At 42.4% G+C, this 22,467-nt stretch overlaps 1 protein-coding gene across 2 annotated transcripts in view; it reads right to left on the bottom strand.

Annotated features, from left to right (window-relative positions):
* Tgfb2 (transforming growth factor, beta 2) overlaps nucleotides 1-22,467 on the bottom strand; it is an 83,557-nt gene that overhangs the window by 4,259 nt on the left and 56,831 nt on the right. For both annotated transcript variants that reach the window (XM_013015079.1, XM_013015080.1), the window contains 4 exons: nucleotides 4,417-4,549; nucleotides 4,180-4,290; nucleotides 2,630-2,807; nucleotides 847-1,000 (listed from right to left, as the gene is read on the bottom strand). In XM_013015079.1, coding sequence (XP_012870533.1) covers nucleotides 847-1,000; nucleotides 2,630-2,807; nucleotides 4,180-4,290; nucleotides 4,417-4,549 — 576 coding nt within the window. The remainder of the gene's footprint in view (nucleotides 1-846; nucleotides 1,001-2,629; nucleotides 2,808-4,179; nucleotides 4,291-4,416; nucleotides 4,550-22,467) is intronic.

Genomic DNA, 22,467 nt, shown 5'->3' with positions numbered 1-22,467 from the left:
CCTGGGTGCTGTCCCTCAGCTCTTCAGCTCAAGGCTAGCGCTCTACCACTTGAGCCACAGTACCCTTCTGGTTTTCTGGTGGTTTACTGGAGATAAGTCTTTGGACTTTCCTGCCTGGGCTGACTTTGAACCCCAATCCTCAGATCTCAGCCTCCTGAGTAGCTAGGATTACAAGCATGAGCCACCAGCACTTGGCTCCTCAATATTCTTTCTAGTATGACAGTCCCCAAGCTTTTTAAATACAGACCTGAGTCTCTTCACATCTTCACTATACACACAACCATGATGGGCATTTTGATTCAGAAAGGTATATTTTTTAAATTTCTTACCTATCTGTGCTTTTAGCTATCAAGAATATAAAATAAGCCAGGCTCCAGTGGCTCATGCCTGTTATCCTAGCTACTCAGGAGATTGAGATCTGAGGATGGCAGTTTGAAGCCAGTTGGGGCAAAAAAAAAAAAGTCCATGAGACTCTTATTTTTCAATAAACTACCCAGAAAAAGCCAGACGTGGTGCTGTGGCTCAAGTGATAAAGCACTAGCCTTGAGCCAAAAAAGCTCAGGGATAGTGCCCAGGCCCAGAGTTAAGCCCCAGGACTGGCAAAAAAAAAAAAGAATATAAAAGGAAGAAAACTTAAAAATTCTTCCAACTTGCTTCTGACCTACAGCTTTAACTGACCACAGTGTTACATTCCTCTTATTCTTCATCAATAGAAAGTATGTCCAGCACCCATTCAGGTGACAAGGTAGGAAGGCACCATTTCAATTGCAATTCAGTTAGAAATGCAGGCAAGCAGGTATACCTGAAAACATAAGAATGGAAGAGGTAAGTTAACCAAACACTTACCCTGCTATGCTGAGTGTCTGAGCTCCATAAGTATGGGCATGCACCAGCACAGAAGTTGGCATTGTACCCTTTGGGTTCGTGTATCCATTTCCACCCAAGATCCCGCTTGAAATCAATATAAAGTGGACGCAGGCAACAATTATCCTGCACATTTCTGTTAAAAGAAAAAATCAATGCAGACTTTTAAGATGATTTCCTATCCACCTCACCCCAAAGTAAAAAAAAAAATACAAACTAACAGAAGGATTATTCACATATGCAAGTTACATCTAATGAGCAAATATCATGGGCCACATGTTGATGGTTTTATTGTAATCAAGGGACCTTCATGGTAGAATGTTGTGGAGATTCACTAGACTATGTTCCCTTATGAGTTCTCTACCCTGATTGCATTGTCTGTGAGTAAGAAAGTCAACCTCACCCTCAAATAATTAGACATAAAGAAGAAGGTGATGGAAAGGGACTAAATCCTTTCAAAACAACCTTGTCTCCCTTGCTACTTTACATTTAAGAAATTCAATAGCTATTTGCAACCTGATATTTTCCTTTGAGAATATATCCTGTATTTTACCATCTGCTAATTGGTCTAGAAATCACAAAAATCAAAGATTAAAAAAAATGGGGGCTGGGAAGGTGGCTCAGTGGTAGAGCACTTGCTTTGCATGCATGAGGCCCTGGGTTCGATTCCCCAGCACCACATAAGCAAAAAGAAAAAAAGCTGGAAGTGGCGCTGTGGCTCAAGTAGTAGAGTACTAACCTTGAGCTGAAGAGCTGAGGGACAGTGCCAAGGCCCAGAGTTCAGGCCCCATGACCTGACCCCCCCCAAAAAAAAATGGAGTCTTGCAGTATCACCAGTGGCTCTGACAACCAAACAATGCCATTCTCTTAGCTGAATGCCGGTGGCTCACACATGATATCCTGGCTACTCAGGAGGCTGAGATCTGAGGATCACAGTTCAAAGGTAGACCAGGAAGGAAAGTTCATGAGACTTTTAACTCTCATGAACCATCAAAAAGCCAGAAGTAGAACTATGGTTCAAGTGGTAGAGTGCCAGCCTTGAGTGAAAGAGCTAAGGGACAGTGCAGGCCCTAAGTTCAAGCCCTAATACAAGTGCGCATTCACATACACACACAATATCATTTTCCTTATGGCCTGTAGTAGTCTGAGCACAGAAGACCCTGCACTGACCAGGACTCTCAAAGTAAAGCTCCTTCCTCTCACCAAGCTTAATAAGAAAGAATTTTCTCCCTCCATGAATTCGTGTGGGAAGAAGAAATAAGTTCTTCCTCTATTTCCTCATTTCTGTCTAATCCTGTAGCCTATGGCATGGCCAACAGGATTCTGCTGCTGTCTCATTGCTGCTATTGTGAAGATCAGACCACAGACCCTCTAACGTGTGGGCAAAAGTCTCAGACAATGCTGGGCCTTCCTGTCTTACCACATCAGTGCCACAGATCTCAATAAATACTGACTTGGTAGGCAGAAAGATGCAGAGAGCTCATGTTCTATTTCAATACCAAAGTACTTTTGAGGAATTACCTTTGGGAGGTCTAGTTTGCTCCCATCATGCTTGATTTAATACTAGAAAGCTGAGGAGTATAACAGTAGAACAACTGTTTTTAACCTCTGTCTGGAGGGTGATATTACAAGACATAGGAACTTTGCCATCCTATACCAGGCCTTGAGCAATGAGTACCATCCAGGACAATGGCTAGAAGAAGAATGCAAAGGCAGAACAAGAGCAAACCGATGGAATCATTTGGTTGTATTTTCATTTCTTTACCTAAAGCAATAGGCCGCATCCAAAGCACGCTTCTTCCGCCGGCTGGATTGTTGTGACTCCAGTCTGTAGGAGGGTAACAACATTAGCAGAAGATGTGGGGTCTTCCCACTGTTTTTTTTCCTAGTGGACTTTATAGTTTTCTGATCACCACTGGTATATGTGGAGGCACCATCAATACCTTGAAAAAATGCATTTGGGTAATCAACATTTAGCTTTACCTTCATCATACATCATCAGCTACGTATTTTCTTTTCCTCTATTGTCTATTGTCACAAATAGCAGTGATGACAACATAACGGTGGCTGGCTAGAGTCATTTCCCCCATGGCAACAGACATGGTATAATAGGACTCCTGCAGGTAGTAACAAACACCTTTAAATAGGGCTTTTGTTGGCAGGCAGTTCAGGGTCCAAGGCAGAGTCAAAGGTCTTCTATAGGATCTATGGAAGAAGACTTGGAGCCCTGGTCCAAGGGCAATGTAGGCAGTTTCTTTTCATCAGTCCTCAGTGTAGGCTATGTCTAAACTCTGGACACCAAAACACAGCCATAGACCAGGCCTTGTGACCTGCTGGTTCATGCTGATCCTAAGACTGCTAAACACAGAAGACTTTCCTAAGAAACACACACCGAGACTCAAGTCAAACAGAAGTCACCCTTACCTCATGCTATTTTGGGAGAGCTAGGAAGAAAGGGCTTTTTCATTTATATTATGGCAAGCCCAACATTTTCCCTGATTCCATCTGAGATTGAGAAACTAGAGCTCCCCAAAGCATGCTCAAGAGACTGCCAGTTTAAGCATTTAATCTCCCACTCAGGAGAATTGTGGCTTGGTTGGAGACTGAAATAAATCTCTCAGCCACTGGGAGTATTTTTCCATGACCAAGAGCTATGGTAACCCTCCTAAAAGTACACTGAGGTCATGAGTGATAGAACTGGGAGAAGAGAAACCCATGGCTTCACCTGACAGCATAGGTTGGTGCTATACCAGGCATGTGGGAAAGAAGGGACTTCCTGCTCACCTCTCCTCTCCCAGCCACCACTGGACACAGCAAGTGACTGGAACCCTTTGTCTTGTCTCATTTTCCCTGCATTTTGGCTAATTCCCTTGAAGGAGAGCATGGGGAAAACTGAAGCCTTGTTGGACATTGTTTAAAAGCTATTATGAAAATCCAGTAGGAAAGCCACTTAAACTATTGAGTGTAGGCTACAAAAAGGCGGGGTAATCTGATCTATGAAAGGTGAGCTACAGAACCTAAGGAATGAGAAGACTCCTTCTTTTTTTTCTTCAATGAAATCTATTTTTCAGGTGAATGAGCCAGTTAGTATTGACCCAGTTATCATCCAGCATTGAGAAAGGAAAGCTGGAAGCTCAATTTTCTCTAATCTTTTCTACGGTCTTCCTCCAAGCATATCATGACCCAATGAATGACAGCCCATTCCTCACCAACCAATCCTACTTGGACATGTGAATTAACTTTATCCAAAAAGACATTCTCACCATTCACCTCCCTCCCCCACCACACTTTGGCAGATGACCAAGTTTCAATTACCTGCGAATCTTGCTTCTAGCTCTTCACTTTTATTTGGGATGATGTAATTATTAGAAGGTACAAACGTACAGCATGGACAGTGTAAACTTATTTTAAATCCCAGGTTCCTGTCTGAAAAACAGTAAGTCAAAGAGACCATTTGTATATGTGTTCACACCCTGAAATCTGTCATTGATATACAATAACTTTGGGCTGCTGATCCCATGACCAGGAGAGGAAGAGAAGATGGTTTGCAACCTTTATGGTGAAGCCATTCATGGACAGCATCCGTTACGTCGAAGGAGAGCCATTCTCCCTCTCCTCTCGTCTTTACCACTTTGCTGTCAATGTAGCGCTGGGTTGGTGATGTTAAGTCCTTGGATTTGAGAATCTAGAGCAGAAAAGAGCAAGAACACAATGCTCAGTTGGCAAACTGACACCATAACTAAACCCAAACCCTTACCATTATTCCAGTTCATTATCTAAAATTAGTCACCTAGTGTGTCTACATATTATTATTCACGACTATATACATTCTAACATAACCCTAGGTCATTGGACATGAAACAATGAGCCACTAAATCAGCTGAGTGTTATGAGAAAGATGACAGGAACTATAAAGAAAGAGACAGCAATTATTTGACTTTGCCTTGTAGGACTGTAGCCATAAATTCCAGGCTATTAAGTTAATGGTCTTGTCCTGATTCCCTATTTCTTTAATTTGGGGGACTGGGTACAGGGGACGGGCAAGAGGGAAGGGCCCATGCTCACCCGCTGAAGTGTTTGAATTGTAAATCTCCCTCTAATAAAGAGAATAAAAGGTCCTGATCTTGTTTCCCAAATCTACAAGCATTAAAATATGTGACCTACCTCTGCTTTGGGGGTAAGCCTCTAAGTGGGAGTTTTACTCTCAAAATGACTTGCTGTGATTTATAAAGATATTCCACATCCTGTAATCTAAGCGTGACTTTGGGCAGAAGTCTGGCACAGTGGGCGGATGAGAGACAGAAAGCAAATCAGCCTGAGCACTGACATTGGGATTTTGGAAAGATACCTCTAGTTCAGGCAAATAAAGAACAACTGTAGTATGTTCTTGGGGAGGGAATATTAGAAGTAGATTTTAATAATTCTATCTTGGAACAATAGTGTTTTCTAAGAGATCATGACCCTAAGACTCCTGGAGCTACAGTAAATCCATTCCCAAACCCAGGAGCTCAAGCTCTGGCATTTCACATGCCAGGTTCACATGCCAAGTTCCAGGGGCTCAAGCTCTGGCATTTCGTATGCCCTCCCCAACCCTTTGATGATTCTCTGGCTTTCAGGCTTGAACTCATGCCTCACATTCTCCCCAGCTTGCTAGCTCACAGCTGGGTATTCTGCCACTTGAACCTTGATTCCAGTCCTTTTTATTTTGTGCTAGTACTAGGGCTTGAGCTCAATGTACCACACTCTTGCTTTGCTAGTGCTCCTCACTTGAGCCACACCTCCATTTCTGCTTCTTGCTGGTTGATTGGAAATATAAGAGTCTTGTGGATTTTTCTGCCCAGCTAGCTTCAAACCTGGGTCTTCAGATCTCAACCTCTGTGAGCCACTGACACCCAGCCAAACATTTTCTTTTAAGTATAGGAAAAAATGTTCATAGAATTGGACTCTTGGTGTCCTTGTTAATTTCAGACAAACTCCTCTACAACACTGCCTCTAGCCTGAATGAACCCCACCAAGTGACAAGAAACTAGGGCAAATCATGTCCTGTAGAAGACAAGAGTTTCCTCTGTGAGTTAAAGCAAAGTTGCATGACTCAAGGGCTATGCACAATGGGCTCTGGGCTTGATGCACCTTATTTCACTTCATTTAATCCTTATAACATTCCTGTCAGGCAGATTAAGGAAATGGAAATGCAGGGAGGATGTGAAGCCACCCCAAGTCATTTTCCCACTTGAGTGCTGGATTTTTGAAGACCAAAAACATTATGAGAGTCAGAGCTGGATCATGATTCACCCTGACCCCTTGACAGATGTCATGAAAGCACTCAGCAACAGAGCAGAGATCTTCAACTAGATTACAGCCAGCATTGGTACAATGAACACAGTGGAATGCATGCAGTTAACACTGACATAGCTGCAACTTTAAAGACTCAGCTTAAAACCAAACCAAACAAAAAAAGACTCAGCTTCATGTCAGTCAATCCTCTGAGAATCAAAGCTTGCCCTGAAAAGAAACCCTAATTGGACAAATAAGTCACCAAAATAAATGGACATAATTAACATAGTAGGGGATAAAAATGGAACAATGGTAGAGAAGAAATTTCTGGACATTTCCATCTGCCTTACTGGCTACAAGTTAATAAAATACCCACAACTCATGTTTCTCATCTTTAAATTTTTCTACCTGACACCTAATCACAATGCTTTATTACATAAAGCTGTGTATATTGGATATGCTCCTAATTCATATCATATTTGTCTTATCCTTCTTTAGAACTAACATACTATTTTATAAATTATATATTCAAATTAAATATACATACTATATCAGTGACTATGGCATATATCAAATACACATAGTATTCAGCCTCACTGAAGACAGATTTTAAAAAAGAACTCATGACTAGACCTGGTGCCAATAGCTCACTTCTGTAATCTGAGCTACCCATGAGGCTGCAATCTGAAAATTGTGGTTTGACACCAACCCATCAGGACGGTTCCTGAGATCCTTTAAATATATATATATATAGTGAAAATACTGTACAGACAGGTTACAATTACATGAGCAAGGTAATGAGTACATTTTTTTGTCAAGCATTGTTGCCTCTTCCTTTGTTTCCCCTTCCCATCCCTTCCCATCTCCCTCCCATCCCCCTCCCCCCCCCCCCCCCCCCCCCCCCCCCCCCCCCCCCCCCCCCCCCCCCCCGCGCCAAAGTTGTAAAGTTCGTTTTTCAACATAACGTCTTGTACATCTCATTGTTACAATGGGTCCACCTATATCCCTATTTAAACAATTTGTTTTTTTCCCTTCCATTCCACAAATTATACCAAAATCAAATACAGTGAAAACAGGGGTTATACCGTGGGGGAGGGACATACAAAGCAACAAAGAAATAATCTTATAAATATGTTTGGAACAATAGCAAGAAAGAGAAACCATTTGAGTCCTTATCTTGGAGTTCATTTCACCTGATATCAACTTATCTGACCATTTCTGCTTGTCTCAGACATATACTAGTTATTGCAAATAAGGGAAACCATGGGACCTATGTTTTTGGGGGCCTGACTTACTTCATGTAATATAATTTTTCCAAGTCTTTCCACTTCCAAACAAATGGGCAATATCATTCTTTCTGATGAAGGCATAGAATCCCATTGTGTATATATACCACATTTTCTTGATCCATTCGTCTACTGAGGGGCATCTGGGTTGGTTTCATATCTCAGCTATGGTAAATAATGCTGCAATAAACACAGTTGTGCTGGTAGCTTTAGTATGGTCTTGCTTGTGATCATTTGTGTAAATGCCCAAAAGTGGGATTGCTGGGTCATAGGGGCGCTCTATGTGGAGTCTTTTGAGGAACCTCCATACTGCCTTCCAAAGTGGTTGACAAGTTTACACTACCACCAACAATGAATTTTTAATCTTTTTGTTGGAGTCAAGGAGATTCAGTCTTGTCTAAGAATATAGTTACAAAACACAAGCTGCAGACTAGCATTGAGACTTTGGAAAAGATACCTCTAGTTCAGGCAAATAAAGAACAATTGCAGTATATTCTTGAGGAGGGAATATTAGAAGTAGATTTTAAAAATTCTATCGTGGAACAATAGTGTTTTCTAAGACAGATCATGGCCCTAACTAAGGCTTCTGGAGCTACAGGAAATCCATGCATGGTCATGTCCTTCAGCTACATGATTTTATTTATTGTTCTTTACTTTTAGATTTTTTTAAAACTTCATTATAAAGGTGACAGACAGAGGAGTTACAGTTAATAAGCAAGCTAATCAGTACATCTCTCTTTGGCCAGTGTTACCATCCCTCATTCTGCTCCCACTTTCCCCCACCCCAAGTTGTAGTTCATTTCCAACATAGTGTCTACTGAGTATCATTGTTGAATTGCTTCACCCATTGTCCCACCATTTCTGCGATTCCCCTTTCCTGCCCCAAATCAGATAAACTTCATAAGACAAAGTGTACAGAAACCAAAAACTGACAACAGCAAATAAACCAACTGAGAAAAAGGAAGAAAAAAGAAATAACTGTAAACAGTACAATTTAAAAAACAAACATAACTCTTGTTTCTATTTCTTGGAGTTCAGAATGTTTCCACTGCTGTTCAATTAATCATGTCCAGGTATAATCCATTGGGTTTACATGTAGATTTATTGGCACATTTTAATGATTACAAATGAGGGAAACCATGGAAGAATGACACTCCCCCATTGGTAAGGAAATGGAAAGACTTGGAAAGCATTATCCTAAGCAAAGCACTCAAGACCCAAAGCCACATAGGCTGCCTGGTTTCCCTCAGATTCTTATCTCCAATTAACCACCAAAAAAAACTGGAAGTAGAGCTTGGTTCAAGCGATAAAACACCAGCCTTGAGCAAAAAAATGCTAAAGGCAGCATCTAGGCCCTGAGTTCAAACCCTAGGACCAACACACACACACACACACACAAGCATCATGACTACACTGACCAAATATATGGAAAGATACAAACTACCAAAACTGTGAGAATGATCTTTACCTCTTAGAGTAAGAGAGAATCTGGGTTCTCTTGCTTTCAAAAGAAAGCCAGAATCAAGGAAAAAGACTCCCAAGTTTTTTCAGTTTAAATCTCAGTAAAGACTCAAGAGCAGGGAATTCTCTTTATGGAGCACTGAAAGACTCAGAGGCAGGACAACCTCAGACTCTTTCACCTGGTGAAAGGTTTTTATAAAAAAAAATCATTTAATATTCAAGAATAGCCTATGCATAAACAACTCCAAAAAAAGACAGTAAGCTTCACAATTGTGAAATAGAGAAATGACTTTTGTCTCGTGGGTTTATTGTCTTGAACTTTATGAGCAGAGAGTTCTTAAACCCACTTGTTGCAATTGAACTCTATTCTTCTTATCCAGCTTTTGGTGGAGACAGGAAACAGCTGCTTTCTATCACTCAGAGAGTATCCCTCATAGTCTCAGAGACTATTAATAAGTCCTCTTCACCATGCTTGCTTCTTCTCTCTAAGCTAAAGAAACCCCATACCTTTAGACCTTTATTCACAGGGCCACCTCCCCAAACCTTTTATCACAAAGGAAGTTGCTGTAAGATAAAAGGATTCCTCCTTCAGCTATGTGATTTCATTTCAGAACTGTCTAGTAAACCTTCTCATTGCGGGAGAGGGGAATGAAGTTATAATGGTCAATGCATAACCCCTGAAACTGGCAAATCAAGGGTATAGGAGGGTTGGGAGGGCTGGAAAGGAACACTGAAAGGGATGCCATTGATGAAGACACACTGTGTGCACTGTACTTGTAAACTAGCAAGTTGACCTGAAACTCCATTATACAATTACTTAAAGATACTAAATATAATGTAAGAAAATACTCTAATCACATCTCAACCCAGAATATTGACAGCCACCTGAGAGCAGGAGCAGCCTCCCGCATCCTGTACACAGGGTTTAGCTCCTGTGTACTACCCCAATGACGTGAGACTGGAGGACATGGAGGGGGGCGAGCCTGCTGCCAGACTCCTGCTTCTTTCCTACATTCAAGAGGTTGCAGGAAAAAGACATCAGCTGGGCATCAGTGAATCACGCTTGTAATCCTAGCCACTCAAGAAGCTGAGATTAGAAGATGGTGGTTGAAAGCTAACCCTGGCAGGAAAATCCATGAGATAGTTATTTTTAAATAACCAACAAAAAAACTGCAAGTGGAACTGAGGCTCAAGTGGTAGAGAGAGAACTAGCCTTGAGGGAAAAGGCTAAGCAAAAAAGTTAGGGAACCATGCCCAGACCCTGCGTTCAAGCCACAATACCAGCATAAGAAAGAAAAGAAAGAAGAAAAGAGAGAGAGAAATGGGACAAGAAGGTAGAAAGGAAGAGAGGGAGGAAGGGAGGAAGGGAGGGAGGGAGGGAGGGAAGGAGGGAGGGAGGAAGGAAGGAAGGAAGGAAGGAAGGAAGGAAGGAAGGAAGGAAGGAAGGAAGGAAGGGAAGGGAAGGGAAGGGAAGGGGAAAACACCATTAGACCAAGTGACTTTCCATTTTGTTTTAGCCTCTGCTGTCCACCGTTCTTGAAATAGGAGTATTGAAAGTTAACAGGTTTGAAATAAGAGTATTGAAAGTTAACAGGTTTTTCCTCATTGCTTCTGTATGTCTATCTATATCTGATCAAAACAAAGATAATTTGGTCAAATAGTAGAAACTCTCTTCCCTGGCCTCCTTTTGACCAACCATCCCTGTCCTCTAGCTTGGTGTTCTGGTGTCTGTGCTGGGTGAGCCCACAGCATGCCAGAGCTCCTGGCTGGGAAGTCAGGCTCCAAGCTTCTCTCTGGTCTTGCCACGGAGTGGGAAGCAAAGCAGATGCCAGCTGTTTGTATGCAGCTCACGGCACTGAAGACTTCTTATTCAATTGCGCAAGTGAATTAAACAGAAACTGATGAAATTGCAGGAGCAAAAGTAAAGAGCACTGTTACTTCTGTGAATGGCTAAATGTCTTGGAAAGTCTTCACAAAGATGAGTCTCTTTGAGGGGAAAAATGGTTTTGGGGGAAGGGGGAATAGTTTGGCAGTTCCACAAAAGAGTAAATAGAATTACTTGTGCGATCCAACAATTCTACTCCCCAAAGAATCCAAAGCCAGGACTCCACGTTTGTACAGCAAAGTTCATAGCAGTATTACAATAGCCAGAAGAGGGGGAAAAGAAGCAGATATCCATCAATAAAGGTATGGGTAAGCAAAATGTATTACATACACACAGTGGAATATTAGTCAATTGGATGGATTTGAGGACATTATGTTAATTAAAAAAGACAGACATGAGAGGACACTAGAGGACAAATGTATGGTTTCACTTGTATCAGTGCCCTGAATAGACGAATTCACAGATGGACAGCAGAATAAAGCTTACCAGGTATCAGAAAGATGGTAATGGGTACAAGGTCTTTGTAAAACCCTGGAAATGGATAGCAGGGTTGGCTGTACAACACTGACTACACTGGAGGCCACTGGGCTACGTAAAGCAGAAACTCAAGGTAATTTTTGTTCTGCATACATTTCACCACAACCCATGTTTTCACAATTTTACCTGTAAAAGAGACAGCTATCAAATAAATAACCACCAAACAAGATGCCGAAGGTCTCGAAGGATCCTGACTTCAGGTCACTTAGAACTTGCTAAACTTCCTCACTCCAAAAATAAAAAAGGAAGAAAGAAAAAAGAAAAACAGAAGTCATATACCATACTTAATGGATGCGTTTTATGCAAAACATACTACACAGATAGGTGACTGGAATAATGATGTCAAAGAAAAGCCCTTGGCCTCTCATTCGCTATCTCAGCTGGAGTCATGGCTCAAGTGGAGAATGCTTACCAAATCAGGAACCAACCTCTGAGTACCCAACCTTAAAATAAAAACTTTTAAGCAAATAAACAGAATACTTGCTGGGCACAGTAGCTCTTGCCTGTAATCCCAGCCATCTGAGAGGCACAGATCCAGAGGATCATAGTTTGAGGCCAGCCCAGACAATAAGTTAGCATGACCTCAATAAATGAGCCAGGCATAGTGGCTCACATTTGTAGTCTCAGCTATGAAAGAGGCTTAGGTAGGAAGATTGCCATCTGAGGCCAGTCCTGTTCAGAAGTAAGCACATACCTTAAAAATAAAATAGAGGCAGGGCTGGGAAGGTGGCTCAGTGGTAGAGTGCTTGCCTTGCATGCATGAGGCCTTGGGTTCAAGTCCTCAGCACCACATAAGCAGAAAAAGCCAGAAGTGGCGCTGTGGCTCAAGTGGTAGAGCGCTAGCCTTGAGCTGAAGAGCTGAGGGACAGTGCTCAGGCCCAGAGTTCAGGCCTCATGATTGGCAAAAATGAATAAATAAATAAATTAAATTAAATTAAAGCAAACAAACTAGAGGGTAGAGCACCTGCCTAGCCAGGATTTCAAGTTCAAATTCAGTACTGACTACACATATAAAGTTCTGTTTCTGTACCTAGAGTCACATAGATTGGTTTCGCATATGTCTTTAAGATCCTCTACTTTAACTCATTTTTTTCTTTAATTCAGGAACAACAGCTCCTGGCTGAATTAGAAGAAAAGAGGATTTCTGATGCATAAAGGTGACAGCGGCCAGGAGCTGGTGGATCACACCTGTAATTCGAGCTACAGGAGACAGATTTGAGGGTCACAGTTCAAAGCCAGCCAGGGCAAAAAAGTCCATGAAACTGTTCTCTCCAGTGAATCACGGGAAAAGCAGGAAGTGGCACTGTGGCTCAAGAGTACTAGACTTGTGCAAAAGGAGCTCAGGGACAGCACCCAGGTTCAGAGTTCAAGCCCCAGGATTGGGGCTTGAAAAAAAAAAGTGAGAATCAGCTATCTGTGGCTGAGACACCCCACAGAGGTATGGAATGCCACCTTCCTGCATTACCTTGTGCCAATGGATGCACTCTAATGTAACACAGGGAAAAATACCCACAGAGCACCCCTGGCAAAAGTGCTAAGCTCCTTGCTGACCTACAAAAGCCCTACATAAGAGTATTCATTCATTTCCCTCACTGAAATGCAGCCCACCAGGGAGGAGACAGAGGTGAAACTGGTTCGTTTTACCCAATACTTTGGGGGTTATGAAAAAAAGAAGTAACAGTCTACCTGTAGAAAATTATAGCCAGAGGGAAAAAAAATAGCCTTAAAGCAATAATGCTGTAAAAGCAACTCAGGATTTGGCTTAACACCAAGGTGTGACATGCCTTATATCCTATGAGACAGGGCAGCGCTGGAGGAAAACACGAGAGTTCAATGTTACCTTCCATCTTCAGATATAAGTGGCTACATGGAGAACCAAGCGGCCAATCCAATCAGACTTCTTATGGAAGGAGAATTTGATAATAGGGAGGGAGAGAAGAAAAAAAAGTCCCAGGTTAAGTGGTGTTGGTCCATCCTGGTTTGAAATGCACTTCGTGTTATTGTTTTTATATTGTTCTTTTATTCTATTGTTTTTGGTAGTATTGGAGTTTGAAAGCAGGGTCTCACACTCTCTTGGCTTACTTGCTCAGGTGGTGTTCCACCATTTGAGCCATCCCTCCAGTTCTGCTTTTGGCTGGTTTATTTTATTTTTTTTTATTAATAAGGTTTTAAAATTGTGAAAATACCATACAGAGGGGTTACAATTACATGAGCAAGGTAATGAGTACATTTCTTATCAAGCATTGTTGCCTCCTCCTTTGTTTCCCATAACCATCCCTGCTCTGCCATCTTACCACCCCCCCTGCCAAAATTGTAAAGTTCGTTTTTCACCATAACGTTTTGTACATCTCATTGTTGTAATAGGTCCACCTGTATCCCTATTTAAACAATTTGTTTTTTCCCTTCCCCTGCCCAAATTATACCAACATCAAACCTTATCTGCAATAACTAGTATATGTCTGAGACAAGCAGAAACAGTCAGATAAGTTGATGTTAGGCGAAATGAGCCCCAAGATAAGGACTCAAATGTTTTTTCTTGCTTGCTATTGTTTCTAACATATTTATAAGATGATTTTTTTTGTTGCCTTGTATGTCCCTCCCCCACAGTATAACCCCTGTTTTCACTGTATTTAATGCTGGCTGGTTATTTTAAAGATGAGATCTCGAGGATTTTACTGTCCAGGCTGGCCTGGAACTGTGATGCTCTGTACCTCATCTTCCTGAATTACCTAGGATTACAGGAATATCTAGGATCACCAAGGCCTGACTTGTACTTGGTGTATTTGATGTTTAAATGCCTTCCAATGCTTCAATGTTTGTAGTGACTTGAACAGAGCCATGAGCAAATGCTGATGTAAAGGCTCACTTATCCTGGCTCACTTGTGAACATTACCCCACTAATCTGCCTGGCCCCAAGTTATTCCCTTTAGTGTCTCCGAGCATTGGCATGGAGAAGGCATGTCGGAAAGCCATCTGCTCCAGTCCAACCAACTCATTCTCTCCTCTCTCTTTGTCTAAAGGCCTCTTGTGACAAATGAACTCATGACTTGACAAGAAAGGTCACTTTGGTCACTTTTGGACAATCCAAATAGTTCAGATTCTTCTTTATCTTAGACTTAAAATTTCCATCAAGTAGTCCCAGCTAATAATAGTTGTCTTTGTCTCGCATTTGAACAATCAGTTTAGCTTTCCAAATAAACATTTTTGTTCCCCTTACGGGGTAGACATCATGGCCTCATTCCCTACCTTCTATAACAAAAAGACAATAAGGCTGATGTGCGATTTCTCACTACCAAAGCCCTGCTGGAAGAAGCAGGACTCAGGGAGGACAGTTTTCCAATGTTGCTTTTTGCAAGTTGTGAAATCCTTTCCTATCCACGGCAGTCCCTATCACAAGATACCGTTTACCTAAGCATCTTCCTTCAGGAAAAGTCCATGGTGCTCCATTATTCCTGTCACCCCATCCCACCCCTTTTCTTAGTCCTTCTCAAAATTAGTTCCTCCAAAAATTCCCCCTCAGGTCTAGCAGAATATAGAGAATTCATGGGAATGTGAGCTAGGAGGAACTGTGGCTCCCTTGCTCTGGTCACTATATGCTTTTCTTTACCATCCTGGAGTTTGAACTCAGGGTGTCATACTTGCTAGGTAGGTTCTAGCACTGAGTCAGCCTCCACTCCATCTTTGCCCAGTCCCAAGCCTAAACCATAATCCTCCTTTGTTGCCCTTCCCATTGTGGGTAGGATGACAGGTGTATGCCACCACACCCAACTTCTTCCACTGAGATGAAGTTTTGTGAGCTCTTTGGGTCCAGGCTGGCTTGGGAACATGGTCTCCTGACCTCAGTCTCCCCTGTGGCTGGGATGGCAGGCATGCATCACTGCACCTGGCTGGCCACTACTTTTAATGCAAATAATTTGATTTGGGCAGGAGTTACATTATACCATCACGTTGAAGCAAAAGGGTTTTCTTTCTTTTTTTGCAAAATAAAACTTTTGTTCTTATACACAGACTGTTGTTAAATCCAATTTTCCATTCCCATTCCTTTCTGGAATGATGTGGAATGAAGAGAAAGAAATAGAGAAAGGCAAGGAGGAAGGAAAGATTGTTCTCCAAGTTCAGCCTGCTTCAGAAACATCTTAAAGGTTCCTAACATAGATTATTGGGCTCAATCCCCACAGTTTCTGGTTCACTAGGGGAAGTTGGGATCCCAGAATTTGCATTTCAGATATCTTCCCACATGATGCAGAAACTGCTAGCTCAGGAAGCACTTCTGACACTATGAATGTAGTGTGTACTGATGAAATTCACTCTCTAAACACAAATTCAAATGACTTATGTGCCTTTGACAATTTTGAATTCTATTTTTGATTCAGGTTCCCCCCCCCCTCTGGAACTTAAGCTTGCTTTTTTGTGTCAGTTGTGGGGCCTGAACTCTGGGCCTGGGCACTGTCCCTGAGCTCTTCAGCTCAAGGCTAACGCTCTACCACTTGAGCCACAGCACCACTTCTGGCTTTTTCTGCTTATGTGGTGCTGAGGAATTGAACCCAGGGCCTCATGTACGCAAGACAAGCACTCTACCACTGAGCCACCTTCCCAGCCCAAAGCTTGTTCTTTGACATATTAAGTTAGCCTTGCCTACTACATGGTACCAGCAATTCAACATCCATTGGCTTCCTCTGGGCAGTGATCATAGTAAACCATATTAAACACCACAGGGCCCAAACCAGACCCTAGATTTTTACTGGCTTCTTGGCTGGTTGGCTGTTTCTTCTATCGACACTGTGGTGCGTGTGTTGGATACACACAGATGAGAAGTCAGGAGTCCTGCTCACCTAGGCCCCCGCCCACCCATTCCCCTTTCCTCAGTGGTCCCTGGGGTGATCTAAGTATCCATGCGGCTGTGTTAAGTGTCTTAGAGAATTACAGGTGTACTGAAGACAGTCAGAGGCTCTGGAGTCAGGCAAAACCCATGACACTCCTTCCTGGAGTCATGATTTTTCAAGACTACCTTGTACACTTGTTGAATGGATTGAATATCATAGGAAAGTCCAGCCCCAGTCAGAGTGCTTGCTATTCAATGATGGTGAACTAATGTTATAATTACACTCCTTATCTGGCCAAAAAACATTTTCAAAAGATTCCAAATAGATTCAGGATTTCTTACTTTATGATATAACACATGCCACCAACCATCCTGTCATCCTGGATTCACCTTCCATCCTGGGAAATGTAAGCTAGATAATATTGCCACAACAAATTCTCTCACTATCCTAAATCCTTGTCTTCTTTTTTACTGGCACTGGGGTTTGAACTCAAGGTCTTGTGTTCATTCAGCTTGCTCACTTGCTCACTTGGCTGTCACTCTAACACATGAACCACATCTCCAGTCTGGGTGGGTGTTGATTATTTGGAGATGGAGTCTCTTGGCCATCTCTTCCCAGCTGCCCTCAAAGCCTTGTCTTCTGTATCTCAGCTTCCTGAGTAGTTAAGCGGCCACCAGCACCTGACCCTAAACTTTTGTCTTTAATAACCACATCAAAAAGCTTTCCTTCCTTCCCTCTCTCTTTTTTGCCTTTAAAAAACTGTTATTATGGGGCTGGGAAGGTGGCTCAGTGATAGAGTGCTTGCCTTGCATGCATGAGGCCCTAGGTTCAATTCCTTAGCACCACATAAGCAGAAAAAGCTGGAAGTGGTGCTGTGGCTCAAGTAGTAGGGCACTAGCCTTGAGTTGAAGAGCTGAGGGACAGCGCCTAGTCCCAGAGTTCAGGCCCCATGATCTATAAAAAAGTTATTCTAAAGGCAATGTACAGAAGGGTTATAGTTACATGAACCGGGTAAAGAGTGTATTTCTTTTTGGACAATGTCACCCCTTCCATCACTCTCTCCCAGTTCTTCAACCCCATCCTTATTCTCTTCTCTGTTTTTACACCAAAAACAAACGAACAGTCCTCAGACCAAAGGACAAAGGACCTTTTTTATTCTTAAGTTTTAAACCTGGAAGTCCAGCTTTTCAATGAAATGCCCACTTTCCCTGTAAAGTCAGATTTCTTTATCTGCATTCCCTGTATGATTCCTGGGTAGGCTGGGCCGCTGGCCCAGCATACAAAGGGGCTTTAAGGATGACCATGGAATGGGAGTAACTGTCCATCTCCTCCCAAAAGACAGAGAAAGCAAAGCAAAACAAAACACAACCTTCTTTAACTCACCACAAATCCTTATAGTCTAGTTTTACTGGAACTAGCAGATACACAGGCATCAGGAATGCATCTCCATATCTATTGATTTAATCGTGGAGGAATCTGTCTCTCTGGGTTGAAATCCTGCTAGTACTCCTCTATCACTCAAATGAGCACACACAACTGCTCCTGCGGTGTTCAGTGGTTCTCCATGAGATGAACAACTCATTCCTCAACACACCACTCAACAGCCACACCCCAGAAAGCTTTCATGGACTGCAGATGAGCCTTTAGCCCTCCATGCCAAAACAAATTCCTGCTAACTAGAGGTAGAGATTATCTCCTAGTTAACTCCTTCACCAAGCAACTGCAGAAACTCCAGCATGCTTCTGAGGCTTCTTTTATTTATGTTTTCATGTATTTTATAGTTTATCTCCTCCTGTGTAGTTCAACAGATATTAAGTACCAGCTGTGGACATAGTGAGATGGTCCCTGTTTATCCATGAGTTCCTTGCACAGTCAGGAGACAGCAATGTCTCAACAAAGATTAGAAGCAGTATGTTCAGAAGGCACAAATGAAGAGACAGAGGTGGGGCGTTTACCCTAGCCCAGTGAGGATAAAGTGCCCCAGAGAACAGAGAGAGTTAGGAGATAATCACTAATATCTGACAATACTGGTAAGGATACAGGACACTCAGCACAGTCCAGGTGATGGAGATGTGCTGACTCATCAGAAAGAAGAAGTACACCTTCCCCTTTCTCTTCCAGGTCTTCTTGCCCTGTCTAAATGTGTGGATCTGAACACATGGAGCAATTGTTTGCCAGGTTTACTGGCACTGCACTAGGTACTGAAAACTGGATAGCAAAATGTATCTGTGGATACAGAACTTTGTATCCAAACATCTGAAAGCTAGATGTGTGTAATCAAGGTTTGGCTAGGTCCTGCTTTCTTGGAGGCCTCTGGAAACAGTCCTTCCATGACTCTTACAGCTTCTAGAACTTGTTAGCAAGCTTAGAATGAACTGGCTTGTAGTTGTGTGTGTAATGTCAGTCTCTGCCCTTGCCTTTGCATGGTATCCTCCACGTGTGTCTCTTGGTAAGCATACCTTCAAGGACCTACCTTGCACAGGATGATGTCCACTTCACTAATTACATGTATGGTGACTCCATTTTCAGAGGATTAAACCTCCAACAAAGCTTGGAGGACAGGAGTCAACTCTAACAGCGAGTATTCAGAAACTCTTCCATGTTCAATCTGACTATGAAATCCTTTAGGGCAAAGAATGTTCTTTCTAACTCTTGCTTGTCACTCTTGCCTGGTAAAATTCTCCTGGACTAACAAATTCTACCAGAAGCACACATTTCACCAACAGACAAATAAGCCCCTGAACAACCCATTCAAACATCTTTGACAAATTAAAAACAAAACAAAACTTCTTAGAATTATGTGCATACTAGCACACCCACCAGAGATTATCAAGATCAACTGCCAATATTTTTAGTGGCACTGGGCTTTAAATTCAAGGATTCTCACTTGCTAGGCAGGTACTCTACTGCGGAACCATGCTCCAGCACTGATTTTTGCTAGTGATTTTTAAGTAAGTCTCTTGCTTCCTGCCTGGGCAGGTGTTTTGACCCAAATCTGCCTATTTTAGGCTCCCCATCTGTAGCTAGAATGGCAGGTGAATGCCACCATCCTAGCTGCTTCTATTACACCACACCTAGTTTATTCTGTGGAGGTGGAATCTCACAGACTTTTCTGCCCAAGCTCACTTGGAACCATAATCCTCACAATCTCGGCCTCCAGTGTAGTTTAGGATGACAATAGTGCACCACTGCACCCTGAGATCTTGCAATCTGTCTTTGTCTGGATGGGTATCCAATTTGCAATTCTCCCATAGTCAGCCTCCCAAATTAGCAAATAATACAAGCCTGAGCCATCAGCACTCAGCCTTCCAAATCTTCAGTGAAGGCAATTTTATACTGTGTTTTATCCTTTCTACTTATTACATTTTATCAGGAAGAAAAGAACAAGAGAATTTCCAGGTAACAACAAGTGGGTCTTTCTAGAAACTCAGAACCATGTGAGGTGAGCTTTTTCCTACAAAGGCACAGTTGTAGGTAGCTCTCTCTCTCTCTCTCTCTCTCTCTCTCTCTCTCTCTCTCTCCTGTTCAGCTCTCCTTTCCTTGAGCACAATAGACCACTTTGGGGCTGCCTAACACACCACCTCACTGTGTTATTATCCTGAAGTGGCTCAGCAGACCCGTGCTCATCCGTCACCTGCCATTACTGTGTCTTGTAATTGCCATGTCAGGACCTGTCATTGCTTGCTTCTGAGAGCAGTGGGTACCAGCACAGCTGGCTTCCATGGAACACACATCAGTTTCAGAAGAAAGCAGCAAGGGAAAACACAGATAGCTGCATTACTGTGCTACTTTATTAACTCTCCTTACAGTTCAAAGACATTCCCACAGATAAGCCCCTGTGTAACACACATCCATATGTAAAGACAGAGTAGGGAATGCATAGATCTTTTATGACCTTTATGGAAATGTCAGGAGATATGCCTTCAAGTCACACACACACACACACACACACACACACACCACACACACCACACACACACACACACACACACACACACACAGCACCAAGGCTCTCCTCTCCGATGAAAACACCTTATAATTCTCTATTGTTACCCCATCTCTGTTTCATTCTCTACAGATGGGCCTTTGTGCTGACTGTACATGTGCATAAACAAGTAAATTCATTCCTGCAGGTCTAAGGGATGAAGGACTCCTTTGTGCAAGAAGAGGGGTGCAGATGCTGCAGCTCCACTGAGCTCGTGAGACGGAGCCTCGTGTGGGAACTGCATAGCAGAGACCTGAACCGAATGGAGTCACACCAGAGCCGGCAGGAAAAGAGATCATGCGGTGCACAGATGATGGTGAAGTCTGAAGGGAAATGAAGTCAATACCATAATAACCCTTTCTTGGAGGAAGTCCCTCAGTCCTTAAGGACAGCCTACAGCCTAGTGCTGCAGATTCTCACAATTATTCCGCTGTTTGCTGTCCACAGAGGGACAGAGCCTTGGCAGCTAGCCTGTGTTCTCTCTACGTAGCTGTGTCTTCTGATTTTCTTAGATGACTTCCCCCCTTCAATTCCATTCTAACGACACTAACACACAGGTATTTGGGGAACACAATTCCAACACTTTTTTCCTATTTCCTGACACCTATAAGATGCATGGCCTGTACAATAATTTAATTCCCAACTTGTATTCAGTTAAATATTTTAATGTAGGGGGTATAACTATACAACAATGATTCTAAGTAAATAAGTGGATAGCCTGTTTTATTTGCTAGAAAGAGATAGATCTTTGTTTTACTCTGTTTTGTGTTGCTATATCAAAGTACTTGAGGCTTTTTAAAGGAAAGAGGTTAGGTCGGCTGATGCTTTTGGAAGCAGAAAGTGGAAGGTCTGGTCATCACACTTGTCTGGAGTCTGGTGAGGGACTTCTAGCTATATCACAACATGACAAATGCTATCACATGGTGGTAACGTGTTGAAGAGCGGCAAACAGGTGAATAGAAGAGTATGTGGGGTGGATTGCTTTAAAGCAATCTACTCTCAGGGAAGCTTGCTCAGTCCTGAAAGACCAAACTTGCTCCCACAACATAGGAAGCAATTATTTTACAAGGTGGCACCACCAAGGACGTAACTACCTCTTCTGAGGCTTACCTTTTACAATCTGTCACCTCTCCAACACAGGAACTTTAAGTGACAAACCATAGCAAGTGCCCAAGAATATCAGTTATTACATAACTTCCTTTTATTGAACTTACATTTGATGTTATCTATACCACCAAAATTATCCCTAAGTAAATAACAGAAAATGAGTAGGTATGTACATTTTATTTTCCATATTTAGAGAGATATCTTTAAAACAAGTATAAGAAAGTCCCCAAATCTAAATAAACTACTTTTATATTTTCTGTCAGCCACTGGTGGCTCACATCTGTAATCCTAGCTACTCAGATAGGCGAGATCTGAGGATCACAGTACAAAGCCAGCCTGGGCAGAAAAGTCTAGGGACTCTTATCTCCAATAAACCACTCAGAAAAAGCTGGAAGCAGTGCTTTGGCTCAAGCCTTGAGCACAAAGAAGGCCAGGGACAGTGCTCAAGCCCTGAGTTCAAGCCCCAGGACTGGCAAAAAAAATCTCTTTCTGAAGTTATGTATTTACTTTGACAACATCTCTGGTACTTGAATCTTAGTTTGAAATTTTTCTTCAGTTCACCCAAAAGGTACTGCTAAACTCCTATGGAGTAGGCAGGGCTCTAAGAATTTATCTTTAGAAAAGTAAGGGACACCACAAACATCAGGAAGGAACCGGAGATGAAGGGCAGCTCGTGCTTGCGTGCATTCAGGGCAGTACTATAGAGTGGACCATTTAGGGAAGATGTTTGACAGGGTAGCCAGGAAAATCTCCCCTCCCCCCAAAGCAAGAGGCATTTGAGGAAAGATGTCAAGGTCTAAAAAGAGCCAGCCTCATGTATAGTCAGGGAATAGCATGCTGGGTAGGCACCATAGCCCTCAGTCTTAGCAGGAAGGAGTGTACAGGGCTCAAGAAATAATAGAAGTGATCCACATGAGTGAAAGAAGTGATGGCCAGGGATGTTGGATGAGGAACAGGTTAGAGACAACTTCATCACACACAGTAAGGACAGTTGCTGAGCCTATGAAATCAGAAACCATTGTAGGACTTTGAAGACAGACTTTTTAATTTTTTATGTTATTTTAAAGAATGTCCATGGAGTAGGTACAGTGAGATGTTTTCCTACACTTGTCCATTGTGTAGTAATCAAGAGGGTGTGTTCATCCCCTTGAGGATTTACCATTTCTTTGTGTTGAGAACATGGAAAGTCTTCTCTTCCTGATACTTAAAAAATATACAACTATGGATCTCATGGGAGTGGAGGGT

Source organism: Dipodomys ordii, unplaced genomic scaffold (assembly GCF_000151885.1).
Source record: "Dipodomys ordii isolate 6190 unplaced genomic scaffold, Dord_2.0 Scaffold26, whole genome shotgun sequence".
Taxonomy (NCBI): Eukaryota; Metazoa; Chordata; class Mammalia; order Rodentia; family Heteromyidae; genus Dipodomys; species Dipodomys ordii.
The sequence above is the reverse complement of the archived record's forward strand: the minus strand, read 5'-3'. Positions and strand labels throughout refer to the sequence as shown.